The following is a 14047-nucleotide window of genomic DNA, read 5'->3' as shown; positions in this document are numbered from 1 at the left end:
GGGTGGATTTCTTTTGGTGCTGTTTAAAGCTGGCAATGCTTTAATTCCCATGGGTCTAATTATTTAACAGGGTGATCTGAAGTGTTGTTGTTTTGGAACAATATGCTGCTAAAATGCTTCTTTGATACTAGGAATGCTTAAAAAAGCTGACTCACCCCTGTCGATCTTCTCCTCATTGGTGTTCTCCATAATGACAAACTTCTCACAGACTGCAAATGTTGGCAATGTTGAAGAGATGAACTGCCCAAACCTGAAAAAAAAAAAATCATAGCCATAAACAAATGAAACAAAGTCCAGGATTATAAATTATTATTTTGTGATTGTATATGTTATTTTGTATGAGTAAATTGTACACGGTGCTCGTTAATAAGTAGTCAACCCTGCATCCTAAATAAAAAAAATGTTCTGCAGCAAAATCAGATAGATTTTAAAGAATCACTCACTTCTGATTATAATCTTTTACAATTTTTAATTCTAAATGCTCTGTTTACCTGAGTAGGTCATGTGAGTTGGGAAAGCCTTGAAGCAGGAGACTGAGGACATTGCCGATGGCAGCGATGGTGGGCTGAGACAGAGATTGATCCCTCAGAGTCAGCAGCAGTTTGGGGATCAACTGAAACTCCCGCAATAGTTTGGCATTCTTAGCAGCTTCACTGAGAACAGAAACAATGTGATCTATTTTAGATACCATGCGATGCATATGTTGTTCTGTAAGTGCTGGTTAACCATTATATATATATATATATATATATATATATATATACACATATATATATGTCAATGCTTAATGTACACTGTATCACTTCTACAGGGCTAAAAGTATCCAAAGAAAGTACCATTACATCGCAGAAAGGCTTATATCGATTGCCCCGAATCATAGATTCAATAAAGAGTGTTAGAGTATGGATGGATTACCTGGATTCAGTCAGAAGTTCAATGAAGTGCTCGAAGAGAGAGAGGTGCAGTTCATAGGGAGCATGAAGCCAAACCTGAAAGTCCACCAATTTACACATTTTAAGTCATTATATCATGAAAATCCAACAAATGTTTCTATCTTCTAAAATAAAAAAAGTATATCGACTGAAATAAAAGAAGTTTTAGAACTGAAGACCACTATGCAAAATCAGTGCATTTAGTTCAATTTTCAGCAAGGTCACTGATGATTTCAGTCTGAGGTATTTATACATCCTAACTGAATGTCAGTCATTCTCTGTATATCTGCCAGATGTGAGTAATGGGGGAAAAAATAAATCACAGCATCACTAAAGCTCCTTTGGTGTGAGCTTCGCACCTCAAAATCACACAGCAGGTCCTGGAAGGCTGTGGAGTTGGGGATAATTGAGGTCTCGTGGCCACTATCGACAGTTCCAACGAGGGAAAAGGTCAAGTGCAGAATATGGCTGTTCAACAGAGGGCGTTTCTTCTTCAGCAGCATGGCCAACAGCTAGTACAGAAGACATTAAGTTAAAGAAGACCATTCAGGCAAATGATCTAAAGCTGACAGGGAAAAAAACAACAACAGAAGGTCTATGTGAAAAACTGATCTACTATATTTTCCTTAGTCTACTCGTTTCAGGATTCAGTGATCAGTTCAGTTTAAAACAGGCTGCAACCCAACACTCAGACGTTCATTTTCCTTACACAGTGACACCACAATCAACATTAGCTCTGTGAAACATCGTATTGTCTCTACAGAACCTATTAAAGCAGCAGAGAAATAAAACAATGCACCATCTGTTATGTTCAAACCAGCACATCCCAGCATGGCCCACCCTTAAGAACCCTCACTTATCACATCAATTGGCTGTCACCGGTCACAACAGCCCAGGCTCACTGTTATCATTTAATTTGCCACCTCATTGGCTCATAACATCCTAGAGCTATAGCTGGAGAGAACAGAGGACATCCTCAGTTCAAAGTTCACTCTTAATTGTTATTGCAGCCCACCTGGTAGCCTTTGATACGCTCCATCTCCTTGCTAGCTAGTGGGTTGCTCTTGAAAACACACACTAATGCTTTTACTGCAGCATAGAGACCCTCCACGTCTGAAGCCATGGCAACCAGGCCCAGAATGGCAGCTGCTCCTCCAATGTACTGAAGGTTGGTGGCGACCGGTTTGGTTACGAAGGCACGCACACCTACATGGAACAAGATTGCAGCTATAAATACATGAACACTGAGAGAAAGGGCCGGTTTATGGGAAAAGCTGTATTGTGCCACTTCATTTTTTTTTTTTTGCACTCACCCAGGTAACCGATGACTGCAGCTCCAATGGTCCTGGCCGAGCCGTTGAGATGGCCCACTGCATTATGGACGAGTTTGACTGGTGTGGCACTTTCATGAGATGAGACACCCAGCTGAAAGGGGATGAAAACAACACTCTGAGCAGCTTTCGTAAAATCATAATTAAAAGAATTACTCATGGGCAGAACAAGGAATCTGCACTGCAAATTTCTGCAGAATTGGAAGACTTGCCCTTCAAAGGTTCTAGACAATCTGCACCCCTTGTGTATTTATTTATAAAATATTTTGGCTAAATATGCATTATTCTATCAGCTATCAAGAAGAGTCCAATACTAAAATTCTGTGGATGACGCAAAAAAAGCTCTGCTGATATTTACATTAGTTAAATGTCCTCATTTATACAGAATTTTTTATATAAATCATTCACAAAACTTTTATTTATTCTTTACTACCCTAAGAATTCTGCATATTTTGACTAAAAATCAGCAAAGATTTTTTAAAAAGAAATTAATCATTAATTCAGCAAGGACAGATTAATCATTTGTAATGTTACAAAAAATTTGATTTCAAATAAATGCTGCCCTTTTTAACTTTCTATTCATCAGAGATTCACAGTTTCCTCAAACATATTAAGCAACACAACTGTTTTTAACATTAATAATATGAAATTTTTCTTGAGGACCAATTTTGCATAAAGACTGCTAAAGACTGCAGTAATGGCTGCTGAAAATTCAGCTTTGCCACCGTAAGGAATAAATCACCTGTCAAATAGAAAACAGTTATTTTAAACTAATATTTGACAATAATACTGGTTTTACCATATTTTTGATCAAATAAATGCAATATTGGTGAGCATAAGATAATTATTTTCAAAAATATAAAAACATTTTTACTGACTCCAAACTTTTGAACAATGGTATAGGTCTGCTTATGATCTTGATTATTTGGTGGTTGTTCAGATTAATTATATTTATATATATATTTATAATGCAAAATCATATTTTTTATTTTTAATGTTTAACTGGTTAAAATTCATTACAACAAAGTAATATATATCAATAAAATCTTATTTAAATACATTATTTTAGCAAAAGAGATTCTAGAAGCAGGGTGAGAGTGAGTCTGCTTACTGTACCTGTTTGGCGATGGCTTTGCTGTCCAGCTTGTTGTAGACTTTTCGTATCTTTGCCACAGTGAGAGTAGACACAGAATGAGCAAAGAGACTGAAGGAGACCTTCTCTTCAGGAACCAATCCAACAGGACAGGGTGGCACAGCCTCGGTCTTTGAGTCTTTACCTGGATATATGAGAGGAAAAACAGTTTAAACCCACAACATGAAACTACATATAACATACATAAGATGTGCATAACATTTAATCAGTACAATAGCCATTCATTTACAATAAACATCTACTTTTAAAATCAAACATCTTTTAGTTCCTTGTTATTCACCTCGGTGTGACACATCAGGTACTCACATGGCAGGTAAACAGCTTGGAAACTGCCTACATAATTGGGTCCCAGCTCATAGATGGCAGCCACACTGGCAGCAGGCAGCACCTCCTCCAGAAAGTGAGTGGGCCCCAGTCGCCAGACCAGAGAGGAGAGCTGGCGCTGGGCCGGTGGTGCACCGATGTAGCTGTACACCGTGCTCACCACAGGTGGGTTTGTGGAGGCAGAGCCACCAGGAGCATTGTGAACATAGTGCAGCTACAAAGACAACCACAATGAGAAATCAAAGAGGTGAGGGTGACCTTATGGGGAATAATGCCTTTTTTAACAACATACATTATTTAACAGTAGTCTTGGGAACTGGTGTTTGAGCTGCTAATGAAGCTAGAGAAAAACTATTTCTCATCAGATTTCAGATCTGACGCCAATTTTAAGTTATGCTAAAGTTTGAAATATTAGTTCAAATCTTTAAAAGGGGGCAGAAAATAATAATAATGGCACTGTTTCCCGTTACTTTGGTCAAAACAAAATACTGGTGTCTACACCAGGAGCTGGGCCACACCTTGACAGTGCTGACCATCTGGCCATCAATGTAGAGAGTCGCCATGCTATTCTTCAGCATTCCCTTGCTCATAACTAACACCAGGTGGTGCCACTGTCCCTCGGTGATGAGGTCAGCGCAGCGGAAGCGTGCACAGCAGGGCAGGATCTCATAGAAGGAGGACTCCTCACTGAAGTCATCCACTGCGAAGGGAGAGAGGAAATGATGTCACATCACTTACCACAGACAAAGGAACTTTTCCTCTGCATTTCAGAAGGAACAGGCTCTTAAACTGTACATTAAAATGGCTTAATTGTCTACTTTCGATTTGCATCATATGCTAAATTAATTTAATTTTAAATCTTTTTTTGTGTGTGTGTGTTCACAAACATCAGCATATTAAAAGTCTGTAATAGAATTGCTCTTAATTCAAGCTTCTTTTCTCCATTTGCAGAGGAACAAAAGTTGAAACGATCATCTGATTCACAAACATGCCACATCATTAGAACTTTGCTGACATAAACAGAAAACAAAGATGTAGAACAGGAAGTTGTAGGAAACACTTGCCATAGGTCTGAAGTAGCTCTTCCTTAGTGGACACAATGAGAGATCGGTCTTTAGCGGAGAGCACGATGGCCAGGCACACATAGTGCTGCTCAGATGAGGTGGCCCTTCGCACCACCGTGAGCAGACGCACAGGATGGCTTTGGGGTGGCGTGCTGAAACGCTCGACGCAAAACCATGTTGAGTAGCTCAGGCCAGATGGAGGTGGAAAGAAACGCTCGCCTGAAGAGATAAAAATGTGGATATTCAGTATTAGGAGTTACTTTCTCTTTTGTCATCATTTGGATGTAGAATGACACACAATAGTCACAGCTGTCTAGTGCTACATGAATATAAATGTTGATTATTCTCAGAATAGTTTTTTATTGGAAAGATAAGACTGATTTTAAATTATTGCTTGAACAAGCAATGAATGGAAAAGTGTTACTTATGAGACCTTGAAAAATACTTTTACTGTTTTGCACTTTTTTTTTTTAAATGACAAATTAATCAGCCGTTCAAAAGTTCGGGGTTGGTAAGTTTTTTATGTTACTGAAAGGAGTACATCTCTGTTTTGATATATTTTCAAATGTCATTTATACTCATGATGAAAAAGCAGAATTTTCAGCAGCCATTATTTCAGTTTTCAGTGTCACATGAATCATGATCCTTCAAAAATTATTCTAATATTTTGATTTGTTGCTTAAGAAACATTTCTTATTATCACCAATGTAAAAACGTTTGTGCTTATCATATATATATATATATATATATATATATATATATATATATATATATATATATATATATATATATTAGTGGTGGGCATAGATTAATTTTTTAAATCTAGATTAATCTCACTGTGATCTTGAAATTAATCTAGATTAAAATGGCTCATTCGAATTCTGCCGAAGGTATTCAGAATATGTGTGTTACCCAAATAAAATTGACAAACAGTAAGTCTTTGAGAATGGGTTTATCAAGCTAGTATACGCACTGCAGATGGAGTATGTGTGAAACAGGCGTGAGCAGGGCCGTAGCTGGGGTCAGCGGGGACCCGGTGAAGGTTGTACCAGTGGGCCCTGTTTGAAATTGTTTAATTTGTATGTTCATTTATTTGTATTTATTTGTGCTATTTACACAATGTTTAAGTTTTTTTCAAGTTTGTAGGTGTCAAGGTACAGAAACCAAATAATTAAATGTAAAATAGCACTCGATAGTCTTCAATGTAAAAATGAAATATACAATCACACCTACATTTATTCAGACACCAACATTTCTCACATTATTACAGTTTTGCTATATATATCAAAAATTATATCTGGTATGTGAATAATTTTTGGTTCGACTGTTAAAACGTACTCGGTTACTAAACGTAACCTCGGTTCTCTCTAGAAGAGCGAACGAGTACTGCGTCTTAGCTAAGACGCTACGGGAAAAGTCTCTTTTCACGAAATACTGAAGCAAAAAATTATCCTTAATTTTGTATTTTTGTAAAGCGCATTTGCAGCAGTACACAGCCATAGGTGAGACGGCTCGTTCGCTCATTGGCTTGTTCTGCGGCAACTGCACAGCCTATCGAGCGCAGGCTGATGCAACATCAGACCAATAAGGGCGCTTCGCGCCCTTCTTGCCACTTCCCGCCGAAACGGGTGTGGCTCAACCTATAAAAGAAGCTCGAAAAGGCAGACTCACCTGATTTATTTCATCGCCGAAGCGAACCAGAGTGAATCGTACGCACGGCAGAGAACGCAGTACTCGTTCGCTCTTCTAGAGAGAACCGAGGTTACGTTTAGTAACCGAGTACGTTCTCTTACGAGAGCTCTCTCGTACTGCGTCTTAGCTAAGACGCTACGGGAACCCGATGTAAAACGCCGTGCGCGCAGGAATCACACACCAATAAACCTGAAGCAACGCCCAGGATCTACAGTGCACAGTCACCTGAGGGACTCACAGAGAGTCCGGGACAGAAAAGGGGGAAAGCCCTCCGTCCCATATCTAGCAGCATCCGTAGATGCGGCAATATGACATCACACAGCCGAGGCAAGGCCTGACCAATGTGGCAATGCGGGTCTTACGCAATACTGCCCATATAACAGTCGGCAGCGCATAGCGCTCATGAACTTGGAATTCCCCTCAGGGCCCCGATTCTTCTATACCGACAGCAGCCTTGCTTGCAAGGCGGGAACCTCCAGGTTATAGAACCTGATAAATGTAGACGGCGAGGCCCAACCCTCCGCCATACATATATCCTGCAAGGAGATCCCAGTAGACCACGCCCACGACGAGGCGACGCCTCTTGTGGAGTGTGCTCTGACGCCCAACGGGCACTGAAGGCCCCTGGAAATGTAAGCTAACGCTATGGCGTCAACTATCCATCTGGATAGAGTCTGTCTCGAAACAGCCATTCCCTTGGAACGTCCACCGAACGAGACAAATAGCTGCTCCGTCTGCCGAAAGGCAGCAGAGTGAGACACATAAGCTCTTAAAACCCTGACAGGGCAAAGAAGACTCGAGTCTCCATCCTCCCCTGACACCGGCAGGGCAGACAGGGCAATAACCTGAGCCCGAAACGGTGTGTTGAGGGATTTCGGCACATAACCGTGCCTAGGTTTGAGTATGACCCTTGAATCATTGGGCCCAAACTCCAAGCACGACTGGCTCACCGAGAGCGCGTGCAAATCACCCACACGCTTCACAGAAGCGAGAGCCAACAAGAATACTGTCTTGAACGACAGATGCTGAAGGCTAACCGATTGGATAGGCTCAAAAGGGGGACCCTTCAAGGCCTCCAAAACCGCCGCGAGGTCCCACATAGGGACTGACGGCGGTCTGGGAGGATTCAGCCTCCTAGCTCCTCTGAGGAACCGGATGACTAAATCGTTCCTTCCTATTGACTGACCGGATGCCGTTTCAGAAAACGCCGCGATGGCCGCCACATAAACTTTGAGCGTGGATGGGGCTCTGCCCTTATCCAACAGCTCCTGTAGGAAGGAGAGGACCTCCGTCACCTCACAACTAAGGGGTGAATAACCTCGAGCTGTGCACCAGCTGGAGAACACCGACCACTTCGAGGCATACAGACGTCGTGTCGACGGAGCTCTAGCCTGAGTGATGGTATTTAGCACTCCCACTGCGAGATCAGCGGGTAACCGTTGAGTGCCCATACATGGAGGGACCACAACTCCGGTTGAGGGTGCCAAATCGAGCCCTTGGCCTGCGAGAGGAGATCTCTCCTCAACGGTACCGGCCATGGGGCGACATCTGCTAATTGCATCAAATCTGGGAACCATGGTTGGTTCTTCCAAAGAGGTGCCACAAGCAGTATTGAACATCTCGTTTCTCTCACCCGTTCTATCACCTGCGGAAGGAGGGAGACGGGAGGGAACGCATAAAGCGGGCAGCACGGCCATTTCCGTGACAGCGCGCTTTCGTTCTTGGAAAAGAACGCGGGGGAGTGAGCGTTTTCGTGGGACGCAAAGAGGTCCACCTCCGCCATGCCAAATCTCTCCCACAACAGCCGGACTGTTTGCGGGTGTAGAGACCATTCGCCCGTAGGGACATTGCCTCTGGACAGCCTGTCTGGACCCAGATTCTGCAGTCCAGGCACATGCACTGCTCTCAGCGAGCGCACGTTGCGTTGAGCCCAAATCAGGAGGCGTTCCGTCAGCCTGCACAGGTTTCGGGACCCGAGACCGCCCTGGCGATTTATGTAGGACACCACGGACATGTTGTCCGAACGGACTACGACGTGGTGATCCTTGATATGGGGACAAAAGCGCGTCAGCGCGTTCTCCACTGCCAGCATTTCCAGGCAGTTGATATGATGGAGCTTTTCCCGTTCTGACCATAGGCCAAAGGACGGTCTGCCTTCGAGCAGCGCTCCCCATCCCGAAGTGGAGGCATCCGTCGGCACCATTTTCACGCTCGGGGAAGTCCCCAGGCTTACACCTGATCGGTACCAGCCGTTCGCTGTCCAAGGTGCTAGAGCCGCAACACAGCTCTGATCGACCTTGAAATGCAGCCGGCCAGACGCCCACGCTCTGCGCGGCACCCGAGCCTTCAGCCAGAACTGCAGGGGGCGCATGCGGAGCAGGCCCAGCCGCAGAGCCGGAGATGCTGAGGCCATGAGACCCAGCATCTTTTGACAGTGTTTGAGCGACACAGTCGCGCCGCAGCGGAAAGAACTCGCTGCGCGCTGAATGCCCATCGTGCGCTGTGGTGACAGTTGCGCCGTCATGGAACACGAGTTCAGAACTATACCCAGAAACAGGATCGTCTGACTGGGGTTCAGCGAACTCTTCGCCCAATTGACACTGAGGCCGAGCTTGAGATCGAGTAAAACGGCCCTGTGGTCCACGAGCTCCGCTCGTGATCGGGCCAGAACCAGCCAGTCGTCCAAATAATTCAGCATTTGTATGCCTCTGAGTCTGAGAGGAGCGAGCGCTGCATCCATGCACCTCGTAAACCTACGAGGAGCTACGGACAAGCCGAATGGCAGGACTGCAAACTGGTATGCCTGGCCCTCGAAGGCGAATCTCAAAAACCGCCTGTGGTTTGACGCTATCTGTATTTGAAAATACGCGTCCTTCAGATCTATTGACATGAACCAGTCCCCTCTGCGAATCTGCGCGAGGAGCTTCCTGGTCGTGAGCATTTTGAAACTGCGTTTCATCAATGCCTTGTTCAGCTGTCTTAGATCTAGTATGGGCCTGAGACCCCCATCTCTCTTGGGCACCAGAAAGTATCTGCTGTACAGCCCCCCCTCGCTTTGAGCTTGAGACACAGGCTCTACAGCCCCTTTGCTCAACAGTTTTAATATTTCGGCCCGAAGTATGTGTGCTACTTCTGTTTTGATCGTAGTTTTGACGCGCGCTGAAAAGCGCGGTGGGCGTCGAGAAAACTGTAGCGAGTAGCCTCTCTTTATAATGCCTAGCACCTAATCCGAAACCCCTGGAAGCGCTGACCATGCATCTGCATGAATGGCTAAGGGCTGGATGCGACACGCGCTCTGTTGACTGGGCAACGGCGGCGCTCGAGTGTGCTGCGCATCTGAGGCGGGGAGCGCGCTGATCAAAGCGGGCAGATCGCTCATCCTCGAACCCCGTTCCGGCGCTTAACCGACTGGAGGGAGGCTGAGCGGGTCCCGTGGGACTCGATATATCTGCGAGTAACCGTGGGCTGCATGTGTGCACTTTTACCACTTTCAACTCGCCGTCTGCCTGTGCAGAATGTACGTGCACGGGCGTCGTTTTTACAGAAGCCCCGCGCCGTAAGTGACAATGTGTATGTGGGCACTGGGAAGTGGGCACGTTTACGATGCGGCGCGCTCGACCGATCTGTGTCGATCTTATGTGCGCTATCCCTGTGTGCAGGGCTGTGCTTACATGCGGGGATGGGCACTGGGTAGTGGGCATCGTCTCTGCATTTAAAGCACCATCGACCGTGGCCGGACAAGAGTGCACGGGTTTCGTTTTTACAGAAACCACATGACACGTGTGACATAGTAATTGTGGGCACTGAGGGGTGGGCACGTTTACTATGTAGTGTGCGCGACCGACTTGAGTCGACATTATGGGCGCAGGCCCTGTGTGTAGGGCTGTGCTTACATGTGGAGATGGGCACTGAGGAGTGGGCATCGTCACAACATTTATAGCACCATCGGCCGTGGCCGGAACACCAGAAAAAACACTCTTTTTGTGAAACATCTGGGTAGCCGTGATAACGGCTTTTGTGTGCAGGCAAGCGGGCACTCGTGCAGGCTTGCGCATTGCAGAAGACACTGAGGCAGTCACAACTCTTGGAACTGCAACAGCGGCGCACTTGGGTGAGAGCTCGGCCGCAGCGGAACTCGAACACCGGCGCTTTCCCAGCAGTGCTAGGATGCTTTCGGGGCTTCTGGCTTCACCGCAATCGAAGACGGCTCGAACAGCGAGAACGGGGTCCCGAGCTGCGTTGCTGACGCTGTCGTGATGGCGCAGCAGGAGGCGGTGGGCGTGACTGAGAGCTCTGTGGGGCCGGTCTAGAGCGGCTAGCTGCAGAACTGGAGCGCTTCGGCAAGAAGTGCTTGAACGCCTGTGAAGCTTTCTGGTCCTCGGCGAATCTCTCCACAAACTCGTTGACGGAAGATCCAAAGAGGCCGGCAGGAGTTAGCGGAGCGTCAAGAAACGCAGCGCGCTCAGACTCCTTGATGTCAGAAAGCGTCAGCCACAAATGCCTCTCAGCCACCGTAGCGGAAGCCATAACCCGCCTCATGGCCTGTGCAGCGGACTTAGTAGCGCGGAGGGAGAGATCCGAAGCACTCCTCAGATCCGCGAGACAGATCGCTTCAGGTCCCATCTCATCCAGCTTGCGGAGAAGATCGCCCTGGAAAATCTGTAGCGTCGCCATGGTGTGTAACACAGACGCAGCCTGCCCAGCAGCAGAGAATATCCGTGCGAGCAGCGATGACGTCATGCGGCAGGCTTTGGATGGCAACGCTGCCTTAGTCCGCCGTCCAGCAGAGGGCGGGCAAAGGTGCGCTGCTATAGCCTGTTCCACGGGCGGAAGTGACAGGTAGCCTCTGTTCTTAGCACCGTCCAGTGTGGAGAATGCTGACGAAACAGATGAACGGATTCTCGCCGAGAATGGAGCGTCCCAAGCCTTCGCCACTTCTTCGTGAAGCTCAGGAAGAAAAGGGGCGTGTTTTGAGCTTGAGGAAGAGCGCTCATCCGGAAGATAGCTACCATCCAGCCGGGAACGTGAAGGGGGCGCTGGTGCAGACCACTCGAGGCCGAGGCTCGCCGCGGCCAACGAGAGTACACGCATCAGCTCCTTATCGATATCCCCCCGTCTGCTGGGCCTCTGAGCAGCGGGCGCGAGATCCGCGAGCGCTGCATGGTCTTCACCCAGACAGGAGACGCAGATGACGTGACAATCTCCTTCACTGAGCGGGGTTCTGCACGAGCCGCACGAAGGCATCTTTAAAAAGACGCAGCTCTTTTGTGAATGTGCATCGCAGGGCGAACACACACACAGAATATTACAGAACAAGGATTGTAAAGGATATGGGCGCCGGATAGCGCAGCAGGAACGGCAGTGGAAGGCGGCGGTGCCAGCGGCTTCAGGATGGCTCGTCCTGCTGATATGCTCTTCCAGACGGCGCTTGCTTCCTCGTGATCCAGCGATGCGTGAGCTTCGCTGAAGAGATGAAAAATCAGGTGAGTCAGCCTTTTCGAGCTCCTTTTATAGGTTGAGCCACACCCGTTTCGGCGGGAAGTGGCAAGAAGGGCGCGAGGCGCCCTTATTGGTCTGATGTTGCATCAGCCTGCGCTCGATAGGCTGTGCAGTTGCCGCAGAACAAGCCAATGAGCGAACGAGCCGTCTCGCCTATGGCTGTGTACTGCTGCAAATGCGCTTTACAAAAATACAAAATTAAGGATAATTTTTTGCTTCAGTATTTCGTGAAAAGAGACTTTTTTCCCGTAGCGTCTTAGCTAAGACGCAGTACGAGAGAGCTCTCGTAAGAGAACTACATTTAACAGTGATTTTCATTTTCTTGGATTAACATTACAGCAGCCAGTAGCTAAATTAGGAGCGGTCACTTTAAGAGACGATGAACGCATCCAATATAATACACATCCCATTTTTTCCTCAACTGTTTACTTTCACTTAAGAAATAACTGACAGTTTTTTCGAGCATAATTTCCAAGGTGGATATTTTGACATATTTTGTATGTATTTGTCGGCAAAAAAGCAAAAATAAGCAAATTCGGTGTTCAAGCGTTTTGAGACGCCTTTCTCTGCGTGAGCCCTGAACACCAGAACACCGCAAGTACTGAATTGGGCTCTTCCACATCTTTTTGTTTGTTCAAACTGCGATTTGTATTTGTTCGTTCAGGTGCAGGAGGGACTTCGAGGAGAACTTCACAGAAGAGAGCTCGGTTCAGTGTCGCTGTCCGTGATACGGGGCTCTCGATCTCTCTCGTGATGATTTTGGCTCACATTTAACAAAAACCCATCAATTCACAATCTTAACAAATTAGAATATGATGCATGCAATCAGCTAATCAACTATGCATTTATATTCAGATTTCCAGATTTTTCAGATCATTCAGATTTCCATCTCAAATGTTTAATTTATTTAGTGTCACATTATCAATTTTAAATATTAAAGCTCTCTCTGATTCTGATTCTTATCAGCATAATTCAACAGATTTTAATATTTATTTTGTTTTTTTGTAAGCATTTATTTTCAAGTTCAATTAAAAATGTACATCTTCACTGAATAAATCTCCTTGGACTTAATGCATAATGATTTATCTATTACATCAAGCGCACTTTCTTGAAAATTTTACTTAAGCTACTTCGATACAACAAATCCACTTTGGCTTGTACCCTAAACCCAGGAAAGCCCTGGAAGAGAGACAGGAACAATGAACTAGACTGCAGAGGATCTGAATGAAACTCTCCGAGCAACAAATGATGATGGCATCGACAAAAATAGGTCAGAGAATATGATGCAGGAGTCTATCTTTAAATACTGAAATCATCCATTCGAGAGCGAGAGAGAGGAGGAGGAAGGGAAATGGGGAGGATGAAGGAAAGAGAGAGAGCGAGACATCGAAATGAAGAAAGACAGGAAGGGAGAAAGATGGAGAGCCTTGAATCACCTCATTAATACTACATAGGCACTTGCACGCCCACTCAGGGCTGCTGGGAGCCGGTGGCGCTCGAACAGGAGCAAAGGCACACAAACAATTTCAGTCAAGCTCTGTCAAGTTTCGGTGAGCTTTCTCTTTTCTCTAGACTCCACCGTCTTTGCAAAAATTCAGTCACAGTGCTGTGCTCCTGTTCCCTCTACCTCTCGCCTGTCATGAGCCATGATGCTTCTGAAATCTGTCAAGCTGCTTATACCCGCCTTCACCATCCCACATTTGTCAACTCAAACTCACTCAAAAACTCAATGACCATAATCTGTTAAAACAATAACAGTTGATTCTTATTGGTCAATCACATAACAACTGTATTGGATGGTAGCTATGTTTCACCACTCTCCGTGGCAACATACTATCATCTTTTTTTCCCCTTTTTATCCCTATTTATATCTTCGGAGATCCTAATCATCAAAGTTTATTGTGGAATAATTACTTGCTTGCTTTACATTCACCAATTGAATGTACTTTTTTCATATTTTAGGCTTGATCTTAATAAAGATTTCCAAAAGAGTGGAAAGCTGCTGTCTGCAAATCACGGGGGTTGGGGAAGAGTGTGTTTGTGAGCACATAC

At 45.6% G+C, this 14047-nt stretch overlaps 1 protein-coding gene across 5 annotated transcripts in view; it reads right to left on the bottom strand.

The window, feature by feature from the left end:
* Positions 1–14047, bottom strand: part of wdfy3 (WD repeat and FYVE domain containing 3) — an 82499-nt gene that overhangs the window by 24541 nt on the left and 43911 nt on the right. For all 5 annotated transcript variants that reach the window (XM_059550352.1, XM_059550349.1, XM_059550351.1 and 2 more), the window contains 10 exons: positions 4805–5023; positions 4259–4440; positions 3723–3954; positions 3380–3540; positions 2246–2357; positions 1948–2138; positions 1292–1444; positions 916–989; positions 492–653; positions 156–250 (listed from right to left, as the gene is read on the bottom strand). In XM_059550352.1, the coding sequence (XP_059406335.1) occupies positions 156–250; positions 492–653; positions 916–989; positions 1292–1444; positions 1948–2138; positions 2246–2357; positions 3380–3540; positions 3723–3954; positions 4259–4440; positions 4805–5023 (1581 nt within the window). The remainder of the gene's footprint in view (positions 1–155; positions 251–491; positions 654–915; positions 990–1291; positions 1445–1947; positions 2139–2245; positions 2358–3379; positions 3541–3722; positions 3955–4258; positions 4441–4804; positions 5024–14047) is intronic.

The sequence above is a fragment of the Carassius carassius genome, chromosome 5, assembly GCF_963082965.1.
Source record: "Carassius carassius chromosome 5, fCarCar2.1, whole genome shotgun sequence".
NCBI classification, from domain to species: Eukaryota; Metazoa; Chordata; class Actinopteri; order Cypriniformes; family Cyprinidae; genus Carassius; species Carassius carassius.
Note: the sequence above shows the minus strand (reverse complement) of the source record. Positions and strands in the feature narration are given on the sequence as shown.